General features: G+C 47.9%; 1 protein-coding gene and 1 pseudogene across 2 annotated transcripts; one reads left to right on the forward strand and one right to left on the reverse strand.

Annotated features, from left to right (window-relative positions):
• Positions 1 to 225: 225 nt before the first annotated feature.
• On the reverse strand, positions 226 to 21115 carry PINK1 (PTEN induced kinase 1). Its single transcript, XM_084874961.1, has 8 exons — positions 20656 to 21115; positions 17179 to 17460; positions 12084 to 12184; positions 6535 to 6717; positions 4813 to 4976; positions 3113 to 3240; positions 2520 to 2756; positions 226 to 1516 (listed from the first exon to the last, which is right to left on the reverse strand). Exons 1-8 carry the CDS (start codon positions 21049 to 21051, stop codon positions 1247 to 1249), a joined length of 1761 nt encoding a protein of 586 aa, XP_084731087.1. The 5' UTR covers positions 21052 to 21115; the 3' UTR covers positions 226 to 1246.
• A 3833-nt stretch (positions 21116 to 24948) lies between these two features.
• Positions 24949 to 25467, forward strand: LOC311618016 (small ribosomal subunit protein uS13-like; annotated as a pseudogene). Its single transcript has one exon. The product of its transcript is annotated as a small ribosomal subunit protein uS13-like (transcript).
• Positions 25468 to 25972: the final 505 nt, after the last annotated feature.

A 25972-nucleotide genomic window follows, 5' to 3' on the forward strand; every position in this document is an offset into this window, starting at 1 on the left:
TTGCTTTAGGCCTGCGGTCGCCAACCTTTTAGACCTCACGGACCAGCAACGGTCTGCAGAACACCAGTTGGCGACCGCTGCTTTAGACAATAGCCATATTCCTAAAGAGCTTGTGCAAAATTATATGCGAAATCCCTCCCATTGTTGATCTCTGCCCACAATTTTTTTTTTCCTTTATGGTGAAAGAATCAGTCTTAAAGCCACATAGTCCAAGGCACATACATATTCTGCAGTTGTAAAGATGCATTTAATTCTTCACAATTCCTGTAAGAAATGCTAGTCAGGAGGAAACCGGCAAGTGTGAAACACCATGCTGTTCATTCCCATCCCACTGGTCATTTTAGCTCTGCTAGACTCAATGCAATAGCTGGGTGCACAGGCTGTTTTCCAGGACTGCATGCTTTTCATTCTGATACCTGAATACACTGACCTGTGCACATGCCTGCCTTAGCTCAGGGAGGCTGCTGCTGACCGCTGCCTTGGCCTGGATCCTTTACAAAGTGGCGTGCAGGCCACCCCTCCCCAGCCCAGCCAGCTCCTCTTCAGAGGTCTGTGAAGACAGAACAGGAGCGCAAGGTAGGGCTTGTGGGCAGCATTTAACACTTGAGTGTATCTTCTCACCTTTGTAGCTAAGATCTCACCACAATTTTACCATCCATACACAGAGGGGCCAAGTGATTCGTGTTTTAGTGTTGTTGTTTTTTAGAGTTAGGCCCTTAGACTTCATCCAGACCAGGGGGTTGGCAAACTATGGCCTATGGGCCAGTCCAGCCTGCTGCCTATTTTTGTATGGCCTGCAAGCAAAAATAATTTTTAAAAACGTAAAACACAAGACTATTTAAGTGACACATGGCATTCAGTGTCCATAAATAAAACTTTACTATTGGCATGCGGCCACACTTGTTTGTTTCCACATTTAAGACTGCTTTTGTGCTTCAACAGCAGAGTTGAGTAGCTGCAGCAGCTCGGGTGTTTACTCTGGGGCCTTCTATAGGAAAAGATAAATTTACGTAGATGCACTCACAATCGCACAGCCAGAGTTAACAGCTACAGACCGTGAACTTCACTCACCTTGTTCCTCCCTTTGCCAAACCAGATACCTTCCTTTCCACTGACCAGCCCTCTCTGCCATCTTTTCTCCTGACTTTCCCCTCACACCTCAGACCCATAAACCCGCCCCCCCCCCCTCAGCATTCACAGACCATCACGACATAGATGCTGCCAAGTTCTTTTAGTAATTCACCAGCTACAACAGCCTTCCTGGGGCTGCCCTCCACGAGTAGAGGAGGAGGGCTGCTTGGCACAGCGTCTCGTATTCCAGGTTGGCCAGAAACAACATCTTCATTTTCGTTTCCACACAGCTCTTCTCCGCAAGCCGGTCGGCCAACAGAGTGGCTGCTGATTGTTGGAGCAGCCAGCCGATCATCTTGTCTAGTTTCAGGTTCTTCAGGGCTAGAGTGTGTTCGCCCCAGAGGCTTAAGTGAAGCACGTTAGCAGCTACTCGGGCAGATGGTCTCTGCAACGGGAAGGGAAGCCGAGGCTTAGAACATCCGTGACAAGGTGTTCAGCCCACAACCCTCTTCGGAAAGGGATCCTCATTTCAGGTTCTTCCCTCCCCTGGTCTCAACCAAATTCTTCTCCACCCTTCTCTCTCCTACTTTCACCCTCCTGACATACTGGCTGCTTCCACCCGTGCTCCAGGCTCTCCCTGTTTACAAATGTGCCTGGGGACAGTGCTCCCAGCGGGCCTCCCCATGGAGGGACACAAACCGCCTCCTGCTAGGAACACTGTCTGGAAGGAGTTGTATCTCAGTAACTAGCAGCAGCGAGCATGACTGTGACCATGACAGCACACTGTGCAAGACGGGAGGGATGTGGAAGAACAGAATTTGAGCCCTGGTCTGCCTCAGCTCTTTCACTAAGCATGCCGCCTGAATGAGACCTGCCACTCCATCTGTGTGGCCTCACGTGTGTTAGCCTTTAGACTCCTTATAGTAACTTCAAAATGTCCAGATCTGCTGTCTTCACATCTACTGCCTCATTAGATCTCAGCCATTCCCATAAACTACACCTCCAACAGACATTTCTTAAAAATGCATCTTTCTCCTTCTGAGTAACGTAAGCAACTAAAGCCAAGAATGGTTGGCTTGCTGGGATTCTAATTTTGTGGCTTGTTCCCCTATTCCAATTCATACTAAACTCTATTTTGCTCTCCTATACTTGGTTTTTAAAACTTTGTAAGGCAGAAGAGTTGTTGGTCACTCTACATCGGGGGTGGGGAACCTTTTATATTTATAACATTCTACACAAAATTAACTTAAAAATTAGCCTGCTATATTTATTTGGGCAAACATGTAATTAACTCACCCCTAATGCCTTGGCAGGGACAGTCCAAATGATTTTGGGAGCTGTATGCCTGTGGGCAGATGTTCCCAACTCCTAGTCCAGTGCTTGCCCAACACTGTTTACTGTGAGGTTTCTACCTGCGCAATCCCTGCAAATCCTGGGGATGGCCTCACCTTGCTGGCCTTCCGCTGCAGCAGTGATCTCACCAGCTGTCTTGCATCTAGAGGCACGAACTCGGGCAGTGCAGGCAGCTGAGACTCTTGGTAGCTTCGGCTTTCAAGGTAGACTCCATTCTCACCATAAAAAGGATTGGGGAGCCCAAAGATTTCATAGGCGAGTGCTCCCACTGCCCAGGCATCAGCCTTGCTGTAGTCAATCACCGCCCTGGGGCCAGGGCAGGCCGTGGCCACCTGCTCGGAAAGCAATGGGTGAGCAATCACGGTGCTGGCATTTCTACTCGTGCTCCTGCATGCCACCTGATTCATGGGCTAACTGAACTCTGTCCTAACGAACCTAGAATTTTGGTGAGCTGTAGCTCAGACCCAGAAGAATCTGCCTAGGCTGTCAACTTTGTGCTGACAAAACATGCATCTCCCAGGAACATTAGGGAGATCCAGACGACAGCAAAGTGGCAGGAAAGGGACTGGTGCCAAACCATGGGTCATGAAAGCTGGAGGAGCTGAGAAAGTGATGAGGCATGAAGTCTTATTCTATCAGTGGAAACACCAGAGTCGCTGATGGTGCATGACATCTCAGCGGGACTCACCTCAGGGGCCATCAGGCAGCCATTTCCGCCCCGATCCACATTCCAGCTGGTGAAGGGCAACTGCAGGCCGATGCGTTCATCAGCCAGGCAGCAACCAAAATCCGAGATTACCAGCCAGGGGCAGCCGTCTGGGGAAGGGACAGAGGAGGTAAGCGACTGCTTCTCCAGCTTTCCTCTGAGAGGCCCTCCTAGGAACCCACTAAAGCCACCATCAAGACATGGGGGAGAGGGGCTGACAGGGACTCGGTTGGTACAGGACAGCAGAGAGCTCTCAGAGAGCCAAATGGGAAGGTCAGCGACACGAATACAGAAATGCCTCTAGAAAATGAAGGCTCCCTGACAAAGCCCTCAAAGAACTGGATAAAAGTTTGGATCAATCTAGATTGGCCAGTGGTCTCAGTGGTTAGAGCGTTGGCCCATGCACACAAAGGGTGCCAGGTTGGATTTCCAGTCAAAGGCAACCAATTGATGTGTGTTTCTCACATCAATGTTACTCTTTCTCTCCTCTCTAAAAATCAGTGGAAAAAATATCAAGTGAGGATTAACAACAAAAAAGTCTGGATCGCCAAAACTGGTTTGGCTTAGTGGATAGAGCGTCAGTCTGCGAACTGAAAGGTCCCAGGTTCGATTCTGGTCAAGGGCATGTACATTGGTTGTGGGCACATCCCCAGTAGGGGGTGTGCAGGAGGCAGCTGGTCAATGTTTCTCTCTCATCGTTGTTTCTAGCTTTCTATCCCTCTCTCTTCCTCTCTGTAAAAAATCAATAAAATATATTTTAAAAAAGAAAAAAAAAGTTTGGATCAATCTAAATAATGAAGTCATTGGACCTATCCCAAGGCTGAAGAACTGCTCATACTTTACTCAACAGCGGGTGCGTGGCTCAAATGACCTCTAAGGGCCCTTATTTGAACCTGAAAACCCAAATCCAAACCTAAGAATCAGGTGCATTAGGAATTTGTTATTTTGTAAGTTATTTGTAAAAGGATTCACACAGACTTCAAGAAGCCAGTTCCTGCCCTAGCCAGTTTGGCTCAGTGGATAGAGCATTGGCCTGAGGACTGAAAAGTCCCAGATTCAATTCAGGCCAAGGGCACATGCCTGGGTTTTGGGCTCAATCCCTAGTAGGGGGCGTGCAGGAGGCAGCTGGTCAATGATTCTCTCCCATTGATGTTTCTATCTCTAACTCTTCCTCTCTGAAATCAATAAAGAAATATATATATTTTTAAAAAAGCCAATTCTCTGATAATTTAATTGCATATTTACTTATTTTAAATCTAGATCAAAAGTGATCAGATCTTGAACTACTTTACAGTATCCCCAAATAATTAACCTTCCACCTTCTACTTGAATGCTTCCAGTGATGGGGAACTCATTATTTCTAGAGGCTTCTGGGCTTATATTTGGATGGCTTTCAGTTTGGAAATTCTTTCTTATATTGAGCTAAAGTCTACCTCTTTTACTTTAATGGAGAAAACTTCCACCACTAGGGCTGCTCTGTAAATGGGCAACAGAAAGGAACTTGGAAATGTTAATCACTCCACAAATCCCACAGAGAATGAAAGCTTCCACTTTGAAAAACAGATTGCGCATGTCTTTGTACAGAGCTAAATATAGATACAGCCTACAATAGGACATAAAAACCAAAGAGGACCCCTGCCCCCAGACCCCCGGAAAGCTCTGCAGTGTGGGCAGGCACCTACTTGCATCCAGCTCCACAAGGACGTTGTCAGATTTCAGGTCTCTGTGCGCGACGCCCTGTTGAACCAGATGATCCACTCCTTCCAAGAGCTGCAAGATCATCACAGTGGCGAGGCGGGGGCTTGGGGTCTTCACTTGAAGGTACTGGCGCAGAGTACAGGGGTAGCTGGTGGAGAAGGCGATGGAACTTCTATCATGCACTGACACTTGTGAGCATCTTATTTATTACTAGGATGATGGACTTGCCTCTTTTTCCTGGAGATTTTTTTTATTTCTTTTTGTCCCAAGTATCCTTTGTTCCCACCCACTATCCTGAAATTAGCAAGAGCCAGGCCTCACATGTTGAAAGTTAATAGTATAGATCTCATTTTCTTAAAATGTCCATGACTGCAGTGTTCAGGGGTACAGAGGGGGAGAAGAACTGTGTATGTTAAAAAACAAACAGCCCTAGCTGGTTTGGTTCAGTGGATAGAGCATCAGACTGTTGACTGAAGGGTCCCAGGTTCAATTCCGGTTAAGAGCACATGCCTGGGTTGCAGGCTCGATCCCCAGAAGGGAGTGTGCAGGAGGCAGCTAATCAAGGCTTATTGATGTTTTTCTTTCCCTCTCCCTACACACACACACACACACACACACACACACACACAAACACACACACAAAAACAAAACAAAACAAAAAACAAACAAACAAAACAAAACAGAGAAGGCAGCCACAGAGAAGGGACAAAGTCAAATGCATTAAAAGCACTAGGTGTACCCAGTCATGTGGCTCAGTGACCTATGAAGAACCAGAATGATTCTGTTCTTGGACAAAGCACATGCCCAGGTTGCAGGCTCAATCCCCAGTGGGGGGCATGTGGGAGGCAGCTGACCAATGAATTTTATCTCATCATTTATGTTTCTCTGTCCCTCCCTCTCTAAAATCAATAAAAACATACATTTATACTAATAGAGGAATATGCCAACTGTCCATGATGCTGTCACAGTAACAGTAACGACCAAACAGCAGGCTGCGTGGGGTGACCAGGCTGGCAGGGTTAGTGAGGAGTGGGGAGGCAGTTAGGGATGACCAGGTCGGCAGAGGGGGGCAGTTGGGGATGATCAGGCTTGCAGGGGGGCAGTTAGGGGCGATCAGGCCTGGCAGGCAGGTGAGCAGTTAAGAGCCAGCAGTCCCGGATTTTGAGAGGGGTGTCCGACTGCCAGTTTAGGCCTGATCCTAAACTGGCAGTCAGACATCCCTTGAGGAGTCCGGGATTGGAGAGGGTGCAGACTGGGCTGAGGGAACCCCCCTCACCCCCTGCTCCCATGCACAAATTTCATACACCGGGCCTCAAGTCTATAATAATCCATAACAACAACAGCACAATATCCTAATTAGACCAGACGTCCTTCTGGAGGAAGCTGGGGCGGAAAGGGACCCCGGGTCCTGGGAGCCTGCCAGCACCCAGAAGGAAGTGTGGGTCCTGGGTACCAAAGGGAAGCTGGTGCCAGCAGCTGGGGAAGGAAGGCCTACCTGCCCTTGCATGAATTTCATGCATCAGGTCTCCAGTATTTTAAATAAAAGCGCAAGGTGAAAAGTCTCTTCTAAATGAAGAGATTCTGTTCATGGAAACTTGCCCTTGGCATGGCCTCATCTCCCGCTTCCCTGTGACCCTGGACTCCAGGTGCACAGAGGCAGGGAGCAGCGCCCACTCACTCCAGGTCCTGCCACACTCCGCACTTACTTCTTCATAACGAGGAAAAGCGTCCGCCCGTGGCCCACGCCTTCGGGGTAGAGACGTGGGGGCAGCACATCTGGGTAGTCGACCAGGGCCCCTGGCAGCAGCGGGACAGACGATGTGAAGGCGCGGAAGACCCGGATGATGTTAGGGTGAGGAGCCAGTTGCTTCAGACCTCCCTTAGATTTTCTGTTTCAATCAAAAAGGACAAATGTAGGAGCCCAGTAACAGGTAACAAAAGTTGGAAAGATAACTTAAGGCCACAGTAAATACTGCCATTCATTTATCCACCATTTACATTGAACATTTACTACAGATCTGCTATGTTACAGATGCAAAGTCTGGCGTTAGAGAAAAAACCATTAAGGTGATGCATCACATTTGATGAGCCCAGATAAAAGCCAGTCCTTCTTTCCGTCCATCCTTCGTCCACCCATCATCCCATGTGGCAGATACAGTTGTTAAGAGCACCTGGAATCGACTAGGCACCTAAGTTTGGATTCCAGGTCTGCCACTGTACATCCTTGGCCAAGTAAGCTTCTCTGGGCTCAGTCTCAAGTACAGGGAAAAAGGTAGTAACATACCTCATAAGCTTGGTAATACTTGTAAAGAAAGGACTAGCATCTCTGTGATTCCAAGTTCTCGCAATAACACTGGTGTGGAGTATGAGCTCAATAAACCTTTGTTGAATGAATGAATGGATTCAGACAGCTGGGGATAGAGTTGTCATCTACCTGCCCTACCTTCCCTCTTTCTCCAGGAGCCCCACACTCACAGTCTCAACCAAAGACGACTGGACTAAGGGTAACAAGCCTGGACACATCTGAGATCAAAATGGCTGACAGGAAAAGGGAAGGGGCTAGGTAGAATCTCTCTGAGGGTACAAATGCAATGGAGCTGGTGAAAGGATGACATGAGATGTGCTTGGGCCACTGGAAGCCAAGGAGGTGTGCAAGCCAAAGGCAGGCAGGAACAGAAGAGCCATGGGGTAAGAAATAAGGACACCAGGTGTCAGAGGACAATGGAATAGAAGCCACGCCTGCCTGTCCTCAGAGCTGCCTCAGTTACCGAGCTCTGTAGGTCCAGCTATTGTGCGGCTTCTACTGCTCTTTCTATTCATTGGGCCCCTGCTCTGTGCAATCAAGAGTCAAGGAGAAACCAATATGGCGGCCTAGGTAAGCACCTAAGCTGCCGCCTCGCACCACAATTTCAAAACAACAACTAAAAGACAGAATGGACATCATCCAAAACCGCAGGAAAGCTGGCTGAGTGGGAAATCTACAACTAGAAAGAAGGAGATAGGCTCACGGGTCAAGGGAGCCGCCAAGCACTGAAGTAGGGAGATGCTCGCGTGCAGAGAGGAAGGGCGGCTGAGTGCCTGGCTGGCAGGAGGGGAAAGGAAGCCCCTGACTGCACTGAACCCCAACCCCGGCCAAAACCCCATGGACTCAGGCTCATACGGGTGGAGTCTGGACTGTAGAGAAAGGCACCCGAGACTCAGAGACTGGGAGACTCGGGGGAGCCGGGAGCCGTAAAAGGCAGCGTCTAGAGGCACTATAGAGGTGCTCACAAGTGAGTGCATGCACAGAGGTCTGACTGTGGGGGTTGCTGCATCCTCTCCATAGCGGAACGAGTCAGAGCTCCATACCACAGAGACCCAACCCAGTTCCGGGCGAGCCCCTGGGGCACCCACGCTCTTACAAGGGGAATCTGGACTGTCAGGTAGAAACTCAGGGGAGCCGCGAAAGGCAGAGGTCTGAGGCGTGCACACAAGGGCAGGGCTGACAGGAAGCCAAGACAGTCAGCTCAGCCCTGAGACTCTGTCCCATCCAAGTTGAGCACAGAGGCTGTTGCAATTTTGCAAGTTTGATCCTATAAGACTGTCTCCAATATAGAAGGTATCCGACATAGACACAGGTGATACTCACATCCAATAGGTCTGGAAGTCAATTCCTCCCAGTGATAGCAACAACAATTAAGATTTAACTACAACAAGGCTGTATACACAGTCTACAAAGGGGAGCACCAAAAGTGTCTACCTCAGGTAACTGGGGAGGCTGACCCACTGGGCCATATAGGACATCAAGCACACAAAGCCACCCTACCAATTCAGGGAAGCAGCGAAAATGCCAAGACAAGGAAACAGATATTAAACGAAAGAAATGGAGGAGAACAAAAGACTGGATATAGAGTTCAAAACCACAGTTATAAGGTTTTTAAAGAATTTCCTAGAAAAGGCCGATAAATTTAACGAAACCCTCGAGGATATAAAAAAGGACCAACTAGAAATTAAACATACACTGACTGAAATAAAAAATATTATACAGAGACCCAACAGCAGACTAGAGGAATGCAGAATCAAGTCAAAGAGATTTGGAATACAAAGAGGCAAAGGACACTCCTCTGGAGAAGCAAGAAGAGAAGAGAATCCAGAAAGTTGAAGGTAGTGTAAGGAGCCTCTGGGACAACTTTAAGCGTACCAACATCAGAATTATGAGGGTGCCAGAAGAAGAGAGTGTAAGATACTGAAAACCTATTTGAAAACTTCCCCTATCTGGTGAAAGAAATAGACTTACCATTCCAGGAAGCACACAGAACCCCAAACAAAAGGGATCCAAAGAGGATTACACCAAGACACATCATAATTAAAATACCAAGAGCAAAAGACAAAGAGAGAATATTACAAGCAGCAAGAGAAAAACAGTTACCTATAAAGGAGCACCCATACGGTTGTCAGCTGATTTCTCAACAGAAACTATGCGGCCAGACGGGAGTGACAAGAAATATTCAAAGTGATGAATAGCAAGAACCTACAACCAAGATTACTCTACCCAGCAAAGTTATTATTCAGAATTGAAGGTCAGCTAAATAGCTTCACAGATAAGAAAAAGCTAAAGGAGTTCATCACCACCAAACCAGTATTATATGAAATGCTGAAAGGTATTCTTTAAGAAGAGGAAGAAGAAGAAAAAAGTAAAGATAAAAATTATGATCAACAAATACATATATATCAACAAGTGAATCTAAAAACCAAGTGAATTAAAAATCTGAGGAACAGAATAAACTGGTGAATAGAATAGAATCAGGGGCAAAGAAAGGAAGTGGATTGATAATTATCAGGGGGAAAGGGGTGTGGGGGGTTTCAGGAAGAGACTGGATTAAAACTGTACACCTATGGATGAGGACAATGGGGGGGAGGTAAGGGCAGAGGATGGGGGGGGAACCGGGTGGAAGGGAGCTACGGGGAGAAAAAGGAGAAACAATTGTAATAATCTGAGCAATAGCCGAAACTGGTGTGGCTCAGTGGATAGAGCATCGGTCTGCGGACTGAAAGGTCCCAGGTTCGATTCCGGTCAAGGGCATGTACCTTGGTTGCGGGCACATCCCTGGTGTGGGGTGTGCAGGCGGCAACTGGTCGATGTCTCTCTCATCAGTGTTTCTACCTCTCTGTGAAAAATCAATAAAATATATTTAAAAAAAAATAATCTGAGCAATAAAGATTTATTAAATTAAAAAAAAAAAAAAGAGAAAAGGCACCGTTCCCTTGGACCAGTGGGGCTCGTGGAAGAACCAGGATCACAGCTGAAGGCTGTCAGTGCCACATGGGAAAGCTCTGCCAGCTGTCACGGGAGTCCAGAGAAGAGTGTGGCTGTGCTGGGAGACATGTGCATGTGGGTGTAGGAGCAGGACAGGAGGCTGTGGGGAGGGCAGCCCTGTATAGCTAACTGCATGCAGAGACAGAATAGTCATGGAGGAGCTTGGTGCCTTGGGGAGGGCAGTAGGAATTCAGTATGGTGGAGCGTAGCTTGTAAATGGGACAAGATCTAAAATCAGGGGGTCCTAGCCGGTTTTGCTCAGTGGCTAGAGCATTGGCCTGTGAACTCAAGGATCCCAGGTTCGATTCTGTTGAAGGGCACATGCCCAGGTTGTGGGAATGCAGGAGGCAGTCAATCAGTGATTCTCTCTTCCTCTCTAAAATCAATAAAAGTGTATTAGAAAAACAACAACAAGAAATCAGGGGGAGTGGGGTGGGAGAGGACAATGGGAGAGATGGGGAAGAAACATATGTAATACTTTCAACAATAAAGATTAAAAAAAAAAAAAAAAGCAATCAGGTGGGAGAAGTAAGAGAGCAGATGCAAAGGGCCAAATCTGGGATCCCTAGATGAGCAAAGGCCAGTAGAATACACCCAGGGCTCTCAGGGAAGAGTTTCTCCTGAGACCGCATTAGATGTCACCTGTACTTTAGTACAGACCTTCGGCCATATTCACCTAACCGTTCAACAGACACTGAGCTGTGGGGGAACGCAGGAAACAAAACTTGCAAGTCCTGGCCTCAGAGAGCATCTAGCACAGCTGAAGAGACTGGGAATAAATAGGCACACTCCTCTATGATTTACAGTCTGATGGTGATCGCTGTGATAAAAGGAACTAAGGCACAGGTAAAGGATGGAGAGTGGCAGGGACTGTTTCATGAGAAGTCTAGGCAGGACTCTGCGGCAGGGACATCTCAGTGCTCACAGCACCCTGTCTGCAGGCTGAAGCTAACACCATAATATTAGCCCCCCAAAGGCAGCTGACAGTGTGGTCCACTTTTCCCCACACAGGAATCAGGAGAAGAGGACAGTGCTGAGCCCACAGACCTGCAGACCCTCAGTTATACTGGTGCCTTCCAAGCAACGCAAGAGGTTTTCCATGTACATTCCCTTAAGTCCCTATTTCTACCTTCCTGCTCTGACAGAACTAGATTGACAAACCAATCCTCCAGTAAATCACCTAACCTGCAGCAGCCCCACCTCCTCCTGATGGTCTGCAAATATTACAGTGAGCACAATTCCTGTTTTCACAGCTCAAACCTATGGACACGGGTCTTACGAGCCACCGTCCACAAGGCAGCTGTCCACCGCTCCTCCGAGGGCAATGCTCTTTTCTTACTTTACTGCTTTGCAGAGCTAATGACCAGTCATCCTTCAAAAGCACCACGAACTGCCCCTTCGGGAGGCCATTCTGAATGGCCCACCCTTGTCACCCACACACCACCTCTGGGTTCCCTCAGCACCTGAGCGTACACCATTCTACAACTTCCCACGCCTGCCTGCTCCTGAGACTTCTGGCTCCTGGGCCTCATGGAGAACTCTTGGGGAACAGGCCACTTTTTTTTTTTTTTTTTTTTTTTTAAATCTGTCAGCACCATCAGATGCCCTGCAGCTGTTAGAGGAAAGAATGCCACCTCTGCTGGGGGCAGAGTTCAGTTGGTACAGACAGGTGGTGCTCCACTGGGCATTACTTAGGAAGAATCAGAAATCAGATCAATTCCCTACTTTCTGAAATGGGCGTTTGGGGATGGCCCTCTCTCCTCACTCCAGTGTGCACTGGCAGGTAATCTACAATCTTTCCCAAGTTAATGACCCACCAACCGAAAATCCATCATTAGCTGCACCATTCAGGAAGCATTTGCTCTCATCCTCATGTCATGTCAGACCCTGTGCTGAGTGCCGAGGACAGATGACGGTTTTGCTCTCTAAGAACTCACAGCCAGTCTGGTGGGTGCTTACCTGTAAGTGAAGTCTCCATACTCCCCGGTCAAGGCCACTCGACTAGCTGGGACTAGCTCCTGGCTCATTGTTCTAAAAATGGCTTCGCTGGAGGAGCCGGCCTGAAACAAATCCAAAATGAATCCAGGGTTATAAAGACCCAAGCAGAATGGCAAGTCCAACCTCTCCTTGTAATCCAGATCAGAACACTTATTCTTAGAATAAATTTTGACCTTCAAGATAAGCCCAGCCTGCCCAAACCGGTTTGGCTCAGTGGATGGAGTGTCGGCCTGCGGACTGAAGGGTCCCAGGTTCGATTCCAGTCAAAGGCATGTGCCTTGGTTGCGGGCACATCCCCAGTGGGGGTGTGTGCAGGAGGCAGCTGATCGATGTTGCTCTCTCATCAGTGTTTATGGCTCTCTCTCCCCCTTCCTCTGTAAAAAAAATCAATAAAATATATTAAAGAAAAAAAAAAAGAAAAAAAAAAGACAAGCCCAGCCGGTGTGGCTCAGTGGTTGAGCGTTGACCTATGAACCAGGAGGTCACGGTTTGATTTCTGATAAGGGTTGAGGGCTCGATCCCCAGTGGAGACCTGAGGAAGGCAGCTAATCAATGATTCTCTCTGATCATAGATGTCTTTATCTCGTTCTCCCTCTCCCTTCTTTTTAAAAAAATATATTTTATTGATTTTTTACAGAGAGGAAGAGTACCTTGGTTGCGGGCACATCCCCCGTAGGAGGTGTGCAGGAGGCAGCTGATGGATGATTCTCTCTCATCGATGTTTCTAACTCTCTATCCCTTTCCCTTCCTCTCTGTAAAGGACCAATAAAATATACTTTAAAAATATATATCTTGTAAGAATCAAGTCTTTTAGGTTTTCTGAATGCAAAAGCTCTCAAGCCCTAACCAGTGAAGTTTTTTTTTTTTTTTTTTTTTTAAATAAATTTTTATTGTTCATATTATTACAAGTGTTCCTTTCCCCGCGCTTCCCACCCCACCCTCTGCCCTTTCCCCACTCCCCACTGTCCTCATCCATAGGTGCACAGTTTATGTTGTCTCTTTCCACATTCCCCTCTCTCCTTTTCCCCAAGAATCATCAGTTCACTCCCCTTCCATACCTCTGATTCTATTATATTCAACAGTTAATATTGTTCATCAGATTTTTTTTTTTTTAATTTCCTTGGTTTTTAGATTCACTTGTTGATAGTTACGTATTTGTTGTTCATAATTTTTATCTTTATCTACTTTCTCTTCTGAAAGAACCCCCTTCAGCAATTCATATAATTCTGGTTTGGTGGTGATGAACTCCTTTAGCTTTTTTTTATTAGTGAAGCTCTTTATCTGACCTTCGATTCTGAGTGATAGCTTTGCTGGGTAGAGTATTTTTGGCTGTAGGTTCTTGCTATTCATCACCTTGAATATTTCTTGCCATTCCCGTCTGGCCTGCATGGTTTCTGTTGAGAAATCAGCTGACAATCGTATAGGTGCTCCTTTATAGGTAACCACCTGCTTAGCTCTTGCTGCTTTTAATATTCTCTCTTTGTCCTTTGCTCTTGGAATCTTAATTATGATTTGTCTTGGTGTGGTCCTCTTTGGATTCCTCTTATTGGGAGTTCTGTGTGCTTCCTGGACTTGTAAGTCCAATTCTTTCCCCAGGTGGGGGAAGTTTTCTGTCACTATTTCTTTCAGTATGTTTTCGATATCTTGCTCTCTCTCATCTTCTGGGACCCCCATGATTCTGATGTTGGATCGTTTGAAGTTGTCCCAGAGGTTTCTTACATTATCTTCAATTTTCTGGATTCTCTTGCCTTCTAGCTTCTGCAGAGGAGTGTCTTCTGGCTCTTTATGTTCCAAATCTTTGACTTGATTCTTGCGATCTTCTATTCTGTTTTTAGGACTCTGTATAATATTTTTTATTTCAGACAATGTATTCTTTATATCTTGTTGATCCCTTAGCATTTCTTGTTGAGTCCTTTTCATATCCTCATAGGTCTCATTTATTTTATCGGCCTTTTCTAGGAGTCTCTTGAAAAACCTTATAAGTGTGGTTTTGAACTCTATATCCAGTCGCTTTTTGTCCTCCATTTCTTTTGTTTGTGGTCTATTTGGTTTAGGCATTTTCGCAGGCAGCTTTTCTGATGGGGCGGGGTTTCAGGGTGGAGCCTACAGCCTCGGCTTCCGTCAGCCCCGCCCTATGCGACTCCTGAGACTCAGGGTCCTTCAGTACTTGTTGCAAGCACCTCTGAGAGAAAGGTGCCCTCAATTTTCGCCTGCTACCAAACAGTGTAAGCTCTCCCGCAATGGGCCCGAAACTGGGGTTCAGTTCAGTTGGAAGTGGAGTTGGAGGTGGCGTTCAGAGCAGTCTGGAGCCTGTCTCCTTCCCGCCAGGGCAGTCCTACGGCACAGCCGGCCGGCCCTTCTCTGTGCGCTGTGTGCGCGCCTCTGGGACCTCCTTTCGCTGCTTCCCCGAGTACCGCCTTACAGCCCAGCTCCCTATGGCTGAGCCTGAGTCCCCGGGGTCTGGCCCAGAACTGGGGTTCAGAGCAGTTGGGGGCCCAGCACGGTCGGAGTGTTTATCTCCTTCCCGCTAGGGAACGCCCGCCAGGCACTCGGCCTCCCTCCTCTCCGGCTCCGTCCTCTCCGCGCGCGCCGCGTGTCTCCGTACCTTGGGCTTTTACAGCTCCTCCGTGCTTCCTTCTGGTTTTCTCCTTGCTTCTCGTTGTAGAATTTCCAGTCAGTCGACTTTCCTGTAGTTCTGGGTAATGTCCATTTTATATTTTAGTTGTATTTTATTGAAATTGTTGCGTGCGGCTGCGGCTAGGTGCCTACCCGAGCAGCCATCTTGGATTCTCTCTCCTAACCAGTGAAGTTTTAACGCAAAAGGTTCAGATGCTTGTTAGCTATTAACCCAGCTTGAAAGGGCAACAGTAATAACCTTCCCTCCCCAAATCAAAACAAGAAACTGCGCTTGGGGTCCAGCATGAGCTATGGCTGTTTTCCACCTTAGACTCGGATGTGTGCTCTGGGCAGGAGAAAGAACATCAGGTCTTGATGAATTTTCCAAGCCCACCTATGTAATGTCAAGGTAAAGAAATTAGTCTCAATAGACCGAAATCTGTTTTTGTGGGGGGAATACCAGTTAATAATGCAGATTTTTTTTCAATAGATGGAGTTACACATATGTTGATATATATGCGATTTGATATGTATGCTCTTTTGCTATACTGACAGCAGCTTCAAAACTTCATGTCAAATTTGCTGAAGGTGTTAACATCATAGATATTTTTATGCTTAATAATGTCAAATTTCGTGCCAAAAAGAGCATTTGTGGGAAGTTTTAATTCATTACTTTATTTTGAAGCCGGCACCGGTTTGGCTCAATGGATAGAGGGTCGGCCTGCGAACTGAGAGGTCCCGGGTTCGATTCCGGTCAGGGGCATGTGCCTTGGTTGCGGGCGCATCCCCAGTAGGGGGTGTGCAAGAGGCAGCTGGTCGATGATTCTCTCTCATCGACATTTCTAACTCTCTGTCCCTCTCTCTTCCTCTCTGTGAAAAATCAATAAAATATATTTAAAAAAGAAAAAAAAAAAAAAAAAAGTGCTGCTAAAAAGTTATCATATACGCCAGGAAGTTTATGGTGAACATGCTCCATCTCAGGATACTTGAGAACACTGGTTTAAATGCTTTAAAAATTATGATTTTGATGTGAAAGACAAAGAACATCTCGGTCAACCAAAAAAGTTTGAAGACCAACAATTACAAGCATTATTGGATGAAGATGTGTGTCAAGCTCAAAAACAACTTGCAGAAAGATTAAACATCGCTCAGCAATTTGATTGTTTACAAGCAAAGGGAAAGATGTTAAAGGAAGGAAAATGGGTGTCACATCAACTGAACTAAAGACAAATGAAAAACTGAAAAGTCATTAGTAAAATGTTGCTTCAATGGCATGAAAGTCTTTTTTACATAGAACTGTGACTGGTGATGAAAAGTGGATTTATTTTGAGAATCCCAAATGCACAAAATCATGGGTTGATCCAGGTTAACCATCAACATCGACTGCAAGGCCAAATCGCTTTGGAAAGAAGACAATGCACTGTGTTCGGTGGGATCAGGAAGGTGTGGTGTGTTATGAGCGTCTAAAACCAGGTGAAACTGTCAATACTGATTGATACCGACAACAAATAATCAAACTGAACCACACTTTGATCGTAAAATGACCAGCATGGACCAGAAGATGCGGCAAAGTAATTTTGCTTCATGATTATGCACCATTGCACACTTCAAAATCAGTTAAAGACAAGTTAAAAGATCTTGCCTGGGAAGTATTAACCCACCGCTGTATTCACCAGGCCTTGATGCTTCAGATTACCACTTGTTCCTATCGATGGCACATGCACTTCCTGAGCAGCACTTCAAAACGTACGAAGAAGTGGAAAATTGGGTCTCTGAATGGTTTGCCTCAAAACAAGAAAAGTTCTATTGGAACGTTATCCACAAATTACCTGAAAGATGGGGGAAATGTGTAACTAGCAATGGACATTACTTTGAATAAAGCACTTTTGATGTTTCTCTTGAAATTATCCTGTTTTCTTTGATTCCAAATCCGCATTATTAACCGGTACACCTGGTATATCAATAGCCCAACACCTGGAGTCCTCCCAGGATTGACAGCAGGGAGGTGACTACCAAGCCTCTGATCTGGAGGAAAGGTGGAGGGTGAGGCTAGAGACAAGAAGTGTGCTCCTCCTTTCCAGTGAGGCAGGTCACGGGGAGGAGAAAAGATGGTGGTAACTGTGATCCTGAAATGAACTAACTGATCAGCCAGGACTGCCAGCTGAGAAACCACTGGTTAGGCACTTGTTACTCAAACTTCATTTCACAACCAGCAGCATGGGTGTCACCTGGAAGCTTATTGACAGAAGCTCAAGCCAGCCCAGACAGATCAGAATCTGTCTATCCCCAGGTGATGTGTGGACATCCTGCGTTTTTGAGACACAGGGCTTCACACTCCTGAACTACATAGGCAGCTGGACTGTGGAGAATGTCTTTTCCTGGGAAAGGCTTCGTCAGGCCCCCCGAGATTGGCACTCTGAAGATGGAGGCCCACTCTTACCCTGATGTTCCACATCATCTTGATGGCGAAGGGGAAAGCAGGGGGCTGTGGAGCGCGCCCCTCTCCTGGGGGGATGATGTCTGGGGTGCTCCCTGGAAGAAGCCGGATGCTCTTTGCCACCTCCAGGTTCCGGGGCAGCACAGGCATGGTGGCCTCATACACAGCAGCACTGCAGCCCTTGCCAATGGACTGCCCTATCAGGTACTCCTCCAGCTGGAAGCCCTGCCAGCGTCTAGTGTCCAGCGGGTCAGGGAGCAGCTTGCTCTTCTGGGTGAAAATGGTCTGTGAGGAAAAACACACTGTGAGAGAGGGAGACTAGGAAGGCTAAGTAACGGGAAATGGGGGAGAGGGGAAGATAGCGGGGCAAGGTCTTTAGGTACGAGATTGGGAGCTGGTAAAAACACAACCAAAGGAGGTTCCACTGCTCAGCCTGGGCTCAGGCCATCCTGCCTTCCTCATTACTCAGAATAATTTTTCTCACACTCAGTCGCTTCACCGCCTGCATCAGAGACAACTCAACACTGAACATCGGTAGTTAAGAGGTGCAGTTGACACACGCCACTCCTTTGCTGCCCATCAACCCCAGCACAATGCTGGAGGTTTCTGGTCATGGAGACAGCTCTCTCTGCAAAGAGCTTGGCAGGCAGCTAGAGGATGGCTGCCAGGAGCTGTAGATGGGCAGGAGTATGAGGTCAACAGCACCCTCTACCTGTGAAGGGGTCACTTTTGCAGACAAGGGGGTAAAATCAGGAGGGTCCCTGGAGCTGAATCATTAAATCCTAACTCTACCTCTGAGGAATCTGGTGGATTCACTCTGTTTCCAGAAAGAAACAAGAATATAATAATTCCTATGGAAATAGATGGAAATGCAGGTGCTGGCGGGGATGCAATCCTCCCAAATCAGAGTCCTTCAGGCAGCTGACATCATTTGAAGTCACCCAGGCTTCACCTCAAATCCTATCTGATGTGCTGATCCCTTCTGTTCCGTGGTTAGTTACCCACCTCTAGACTTTCCTCCTCTCACACCATCCCTTCACCAGTTTCTGAGCCAGATCAAACTACACTGCTTTCAATGTCACTCTCTTTTGTTCAAAAACCTAGCCAGTAGGTTCCTCAGGACCTTGTCCTGGCATTTCATATATTTGAAAACTGTATCTCCTCTTGGTGAAATATACCCCATATACCTCCATCTAAATGGAGCAGTCACTCTTCCACTATGACACCATATGTAATTTTAGTATTAGAGATGCCAGGCCTGGTGATTTTTTCCCCCAAAAAGAAATCAAACACCTGAATTTAAACTGTCAACTAATTAAACATTTTAAGTGAAGTGTGAGAAAAGGACGTGTAGATGGTAAGCTTAGGACAGAGCTCCTCAGTTACAAAAAGCCTCGTAATTTTATTAAGTTTCCCACCTTGGCTCCTGCCAGTTGAGCAATAGCAAAACACAGGACAGTGGCAGCGGACTAGGTCAGATGTCACCTGTCATCCCAAACTAGCCAGAGCTCACACATGAGACACTCCCGTGCTGAGTAATAAGGACTGGGCCGGGAACCAGGCGACAGGGGAGAGACACTGCTTCGTCCTTAACCAGCTGTGTCCTTGGGCAAGTCACTCCATCTCCCGGCCCCGCAGCCCTCCGCTGTGAACTGCAGAGGCAGCACTAACTCAGTCTGCGCTCCAAGCCCTGGAAGAGGGAATTCTGCCAGCAGATGACCTTCACACTTGAACTGCAATGATGGCTCTTTCCTGGGTCTGCCTACCTGCCCTTAAGGTTTCAGATTTGCCATACTCCAGAACTGCAGAGTCAATTCCTTAAAATAAATCTTTTTCTATAAACATATCCTATGGGTTCTATTTCTCTGGAGAACCCTGACCTATGCGGATTTTAGTAGGGTAGAAACAGAGGTCTCTGGATTGTTTTTAGGCCGTTTTTAAAAGCCTAAGAGCCCGCTGGCTGGTGTGGTTCGGTATTGGAGCCACGATCTATGAACCAGGAGGCCAGGTTCAATTCCCGGTCAGGGCACAGGCTCAGGTTGCAGGCTCCACCCCCAGTGTGGGTTTGCAGGAGGCAGCGGATCGATCAGTGATTCTCTCATCACTGATGTTTCTCTCTTTCTCCCTTCCTCTCTCAAATCAATAAAAATATACTCCAGCCCAAACCGGTTTGGCTCAGTGAAGAGTCCCAGGTTCGATTCCGGTCAGGGGCGTGTGCCTTGATTGCGGGCACATCCCCAGGGGGGCACGTGCAGGAGGTAGCTGGTCGAGTTTCTCTGTCATCGATGTTTCTAGCTCTCTATCCCTCTCCCTTCCTCTCTGTAAAAAATCAATGAAATATAGTATAAAAAGAAAAAATATATATACTCCAAAAATAAAAAAGCCTAAAAACCCCTACATATCCACTCACTCTAGATAACTCCCCACAGGTTAACTAAAACAGTTTGGTGTGATGGCTTCCTTTCTGCTCCTAATTTTACTTTGGCTTCAGCTGCGTCACCATTGTCTGGCTAACCCTCGGAGGCAGCCTGTCTCGATGCTTAGGGGCACGGCTCTTTACTACGGTAGCTGTTTTTTTTTTGTTGTTTTTTAAAATATATTTTATTGATTTTGTACAGAGAGGAAGGGAGAGAGATAGAAACATCAATGAGAGAGAGTCATCGATCAGCTGCCTCTTGCACACCCCCTACTGGGGATATGCCCGCAACCAAGGTACATGCCCTTGACCGGAATCGAACCCGGGTCCCTTCAGTCCCCAAGCCGACGCTCTATCCATTGAGCCAAACCGGTTTCGGCTATGGTAGCTGTTTTGAGTTCAAGCATGGCATTTTGCCTCCCTGAGAACGCTTCCTCACCCATAAGTTAGGGACGACAACTACCTTGGGATAGAATGTTACGACGTGTCGTTACATTTTAAAAAATTGACACAAAGTTGCCGAAACCGGTTTGGCTCAGTGGTAGAGCGTCGGTCTGCGGACTGAAGGGTCCCGGGTTCCATTCCGGTCAAGGGCATGTACACTGGTTGCAAGCACATCCCCGGTAGGGGGTGTGCAAGAGGCAGCTGGTCGATGTTTCTCTCATCGACGTTTCTAGCTCTCTAGTTCTCTCCCTTCCTCTCTGTAAAAAATCAATAAAACATATTTTTAAAAAATGGACATAAAGCTACGAGCCATGGTGCAACAGTGCCTATAATTAGCAGCATATCTTTCCAAAGCATGCTTGAGGAAGGGGAACACAGGAAAACGAAAGTGAGATGCTGTCCCTGCACCAGAAGACCAGTAACCCTGAAAATGGGCCTTATTCGGGGATTTTCAAGGAAAGTCCCAATCTGAGGAGGAAGGATCAATTGACTTAATTCAGGGCGTGGTCACTCAATGCCCCCAAGCCCCGCCCCCACCAGCGCCCCGCCCCCTGCCCCACCCCCCACAGCTGAAACCCGCTCCGGGCCACCTGCGGGCCCGCCCGCCCCGCGGCGCTCACCTGGATGTCCTGACACGCCGAGGCCGCCCGCCGGCCCTCCGCCTGCTTCTCCTCCACCAGGCCCAGCCCCAGCCCGAAGGCCAGAAAGACGGCCCGGCCGCAGGGGCCCGCGCCGCCCCGGGCCCGCACCACGAACTGCCGCTGGAGCCGCGCCGCCAGCCCCGCCACCGACTGGCGGAAGAAGCGGTAGCGGTCGGGCAGCCCGAGCCCGAGCCTGCGCGGCTCCGCGCCGGGGCCCGCGGCCTGGCCCGGGCGCTCTCCGCGACCCCGGGCCGCCGCGGGCCCCGGCCACTCCGGCCGTCCCCAGCCGTAGGTCGGGCCGGGTTTGGCCGTGAAGCGAAGCAGCAGCGCTCGGCCGAGCTGCAGGCCGCGGCCCAGCGCCTGTCGCACCGCCATGGTAGCGGCGAAGCGGGCGTCCGGCGCGCGAGTCACAACAACAACAAACTTCGGGGGCGGCGCCTCTGCGCAGGCGCGTGCGCGTGCAGGGGAGGTGCCTCGGCGCGTGCGCGTGCAGGGGGTGGCGATGGGCGGGATCACGTGTCCGGCAGTTCCAGCGCTGAACGCGCGAGGGCGCCGTGCGCGAACCTGGCGCTGGATAGTTCCTTGCCCTTTTGCACTTTAGACCCAGGGTGGTGGTGTTGCATGCCAGGCAAATCCTGAAAGAACATTGCTGGCCCAGGGAATCTGGAGTGTCACCCACCAGGCTCTTTACTACCGTTAATTTATTTAATCTTCCCACCGAGGAGATAGGAATATCATTTTTATAGATAAGGAAACTGAAGCGTGTAAAGGGCAGTGACAGTCAGCAGTCCCAGAGTCAGAGCTGAGGTTAAAGTTCATGTTGCCTTGCCTACTGAGTCCCCAATGCTCTTAGACACCCCTCTACAAGCCCACAGCCCTTGCTAGTTTCTTAGGATCCCCAGAGAAATATCACCCAAAGGTCACATTTTTTTCAGAGGAGTGAGCTGAGTCCCCAAGATGTGGGGGGACTTGCCTGAATGATACAGCTTGTTAGTGGCACATCCCTGTTACCCAAACCAGCTGTTAGGAATGGCTGGTAAAGGGATTCGTTTCCTTTTTTCTTGTGTTTTTTTATTTAATGGGAATTTTCAAGCATACACAAAAATATAATAGTATAGTGAATTCCATGTACCCATTAATCAGCTTCAACAATTATCAATAAACTAGAGCCCAGTGCACAAAATTCATGCATGGGAGGGTCCCCTCAGCTCAGCATGCACCTTCTCCAATCTGGGACCCCTTGGAGGATGTCCGACTGCCAGTTTGGGCCCTCTCACAATCCTGGACTGCTGGCTCCTAATTGCTCACCTGCCTGCCTGCCCTAACTGTCCCCCCTGCATACCCCCACCAGCCTGGTTGCCCCTCATGACTCTCCCCCTCGCAGCCCCCCCCCCCCCTCCCCCCCCGCTGACCTAGTCGCTGCATGCAGCCTGCTTGTTCAGTCATTTAGTCTCCCTTACTAACCCACCTGCCAGACTGGTTATAGGCAGCCATTTTGTGAGGGTGTGAGGGTTAATTTGCATATTACCTCTTTATTATATAGGAATCGAACCTGGGACCCCTCAGTCCGAAGGCCGACGCTCTATCCACTGAGCCAAACCGGTTTCGGCTCCTCCTTTAATTTTAATGTATGAAATAAGCTGCAGCCCTAGCCAGTTTGGCTCAGTAGATGGAGTGTCAGCCTGCAGACTGAAGGATCCAGGGTTCGATTCCAATCAAGGGCACATGCCTGGCTTGTAGGCTCCATCCTCAGTAGGGGGTGTGCAGGAGGCAGCCAATCAATGATTCTCTCTCATTAATGATGTTTCTATCTCTTCCTCTCTGAAATCAATAAAAAAATATATTTTTAAAAATAAAATAAAATAAGCTGCGAAACTGCCATTCTCCAGAGCATTTTCTCAATCCATTGACATTTTTCTTTCCAGCAATTGTCATTAGTTTGGCTCAAATAAACTCATAGAAATTCTAAACAGGTTTGGATATTTCCTATGTAGACACAGAGACACATGGAAATCAGATATTAATTTTCTTTATGATCTCAGAAAATTTCAAATTACAATTTAAAATGCTCTGTTGAGCCCTAGCTGGTTTGGCTCAGTAGGTAGAGTGTAGGCCTGTGGACTGAAGGGTCCTGGGTTCAATTCCAGTCAAAGGCATGTACCTCAGTTGCAGGTTCCTCCCTGGCCAGGCCCCTGGTTGGGGCTCGTGCAGAAGGCAACCAATCCATGTGTTTTTCTCACATTGATATTTCTTTCTTGTCTTTCCCTCATTCTTCCACTCTACAAAAAAATCAATGGAAAAATATTCTATATAATAAAGAGCTAATATGCTAATTAGACCAAACAGCCGAAGGACCTTTCAGACGAAGCTGGGACTGCGAGGGCCAGTGGAAACTGCGAGGGGCTGCAAGGGCCAAGCTGTCCCAAGAAGGGGAAATTGGGATATGGTACATGGTTTTCTGCTGAGGTATCTGTTTATACTGAAGACTTAATATTCTATAGGAGAGTGTCACTCATCCCTAGTCCGTTATTATTATTTTTTAAATATATATATATATATATATATATTTTTAATATATTTTATTGATTTTGTACAGAGAGGAAGGGAGAGAGATAGAGAGCTAGAAACATCGATGAGAGAGTCATTGATCAGCTGCCTCTTGCACACCCCCTACTGGGGATATGCCCGCAACCAAGGTACATGCCCTTGACTGGAATCGAACCCGGGACCCTTCAGTCCCCAAGCCGACGCTCTATCCATTGAGCCAAACCGGTTTCGGCTTAAATATATATTTTATTGCCAAAACAGGTTTGGCTCAGTGGATAGAGCGTTACCCTGCGGACTGAAAAGTCCCAGGTTCGATTCTGATCAAGAGCATGTACCTTGGTTGCGAGCATGTCCCCAGTGGGGGCTGTGCAGGAGGCAACTGAAAAATGTTTCTCTCTCATCGATGTTTCTAGTTCTCTATCCTTCTCCCTTCCTCTCTGTAAAAAAAATAAAATAAAAATAAAAATAAATTAAAAAAAATATAATTGATTTCAGAGAGGAAGGGAGAGGGAGAGAGAGAGATAGAAACATCAATGATGAGAGAGAATCATTGACCAGCTGCCTCCTGCACACCTCCTACTTGGGGATCAAGCCCAAAACCCGGGCATGTTCCTTCGACAGGAATTGAACGGGATCCTTCAGTCCCCAGGCTGAAGGGCCCTGGTAGATTAGTCTCCATCTAATCTACTAGGGCCCTAACCGTTATTAAACATCCCCAGGTACCAGCCAGGCTTTCCTAGGCTCAGCCATAGAACTAGAGAAGGTAGGGGGGTTACTGGCGAGACCACAGGGGTCTCCCTGCTCTACACTCGGCTCTGTGGGCGCCCTTCTGCCTTCATTGTACCTTCCTTTACTGTCCAGGCAGCGAGACTGTGTAGTTTTCGTAAAATACATAAGAAGCCTCTCTTAACCTTCCCCATAGGACACGGTGTCAGCGGGGGAAAGCTGACGCTAATGGGAGAATGGAAAACGACAAGGAAGAAACCCACACCCGCCAAGGGCATTCTGACCTTCTCGCCTGGCACCGTTTCAATACCATTGTCTCCTCCTGGCAGGAGACAGACCAGTTTCCCCAGGGCAGCGACATCCTTTATCCACAGCCCTGTCAGACGCGCTATCTCTGCATTGCCAGCAGAGGTGGAAGAGGTTTTGCTAAAACTGTTGACAGAGCAAAGCCGCTGCCAGATGAAAATCCGACTGGAGCCGCGTTTGGAGGTTTGAATCAGACAACAGGGGCCGAGAGTGGGATGTCACGGGCACCAAGGTCCTCCTCTTTGCCTGGACGAGGGGGATGGGAACGTGCTGGCGGTGGGTGAGGGCGATGTGTGGCTGAGAAATCCAGGTGGCCTGCGGTCCCAGTGGCTGCCCCGCAGTGATCATTGGAAGGAAAAATGTGGTTCTGTGATCTGCTGCCCAAAGTCCGTCACAGGCTCTTTGCCCTGCCAGTGCCGCAGGGTGAAGACTGAGCTCCGCAGCCTGGCACGGAAGGTCCTTTCCTATCTGGCCCTGGCATCTTTCTCGCAGTCCATCTTCCCTGCCTTTATGGCCCAGCTATGCTGAATTCCTTGCAGTCTTCCCAAGCATCACACTGACCCAACTGCCTTTTCTTCTTCTTCTTCTTCTTCTTCTTCTTCTTCTTCTTCTTCTTCTTCTTCTTCTTCTTCTTCTTCTTCTTCTTAAAATAAATCTGTGCTTTAAAAACAAAAAACAAAAAAACCTCTTCCACCGTAGGCCTGCACGCCGCCGCCATGTCTCTAGTGATTCCTGAGAAGTTCCAGCACATTTTGCGAGTACTCAACACCAATATTGATGGGCGGCGGAAAATAGCCTTTGCCATCACTGCAATGAAGGGTGTAGGGGAAGGTATGCTCACGTGGTGCTGAGGAAAGCAGACATCGACCTCACCAAGAGGGCAGGAGAGCTCACGGAGGATGAGGTGGAGCGTGTCATCACCATTATGCAGAACCCACGCCAGTACAAGATTCCAGACTGGTTCTTGAACAGACAGAAGGATGTGAAAGATGGGAAATACAGCCAGTCCTGGCCAATGGTCTGGACAACAAGCTTCGTGAGGACCTGGAGCAGCTGAAGAAAATTCGGGCCCACAGAGGGCTGCGCCACTTCTGGGGTCTTCGTGTTCGAGGCCAGTACACCAAGACCACAGGCCACCGGGGTCGCACTGTGGGTGTGTCCAAGAAGAAATAAGTCTGTAGGCCTCGTCTGTTAATAAATAGTTTATACACACACACACACACACACACACACACACACACACAAATATATATATATATATATTTTACAGAGAGGAAGGGAGAGGGATAGAGAACTAGAAATATCAATGAGAAACATTGATCAGCTACCTCTTGGGGATGTGCCCACAACCAAGGTACATGCCCTTGACTGGAATCGAACCTGGGACCCTTCAGTCCGTAGGCCGAAGCTCTATCCACTGAGCCAAACCGGTTTCGGCTTTTTATTTTCACTTATTTTTTAATATATTTTTATTGATTACAGATTGGAAGGGAGAGGGAGAGAGAAATAGAAACATCGATAATGAGAGAGAATCATTGATCAGCTGCCTCCCACATGCCCCCCACTGGGGACCGAGCCTGAAACTGGGGCATATGTCCTGACCGGGAATCGAACTGGTGACCTCCCAATTCCTGGGTTGATGCTCAACCGCTGAGCCACACCGGGTGGGCTCTCCCTGTATTTTTTTTTTTTTTTTTTTTTTTTTTTTTTGCCTCTT

The sequence above is a fragment of the Pipistrellus hanaki genome (assembly GCF_964339955.1).
Source record: "Pipistrellus hanaki genome assembly, chromosome: 2".
NCBI lineage: Eukaryota > Metazoa > Chordata > Mammalia > Chiroptera > Vespertilionidae > Pipistrellus > Pipistrellus hanaki.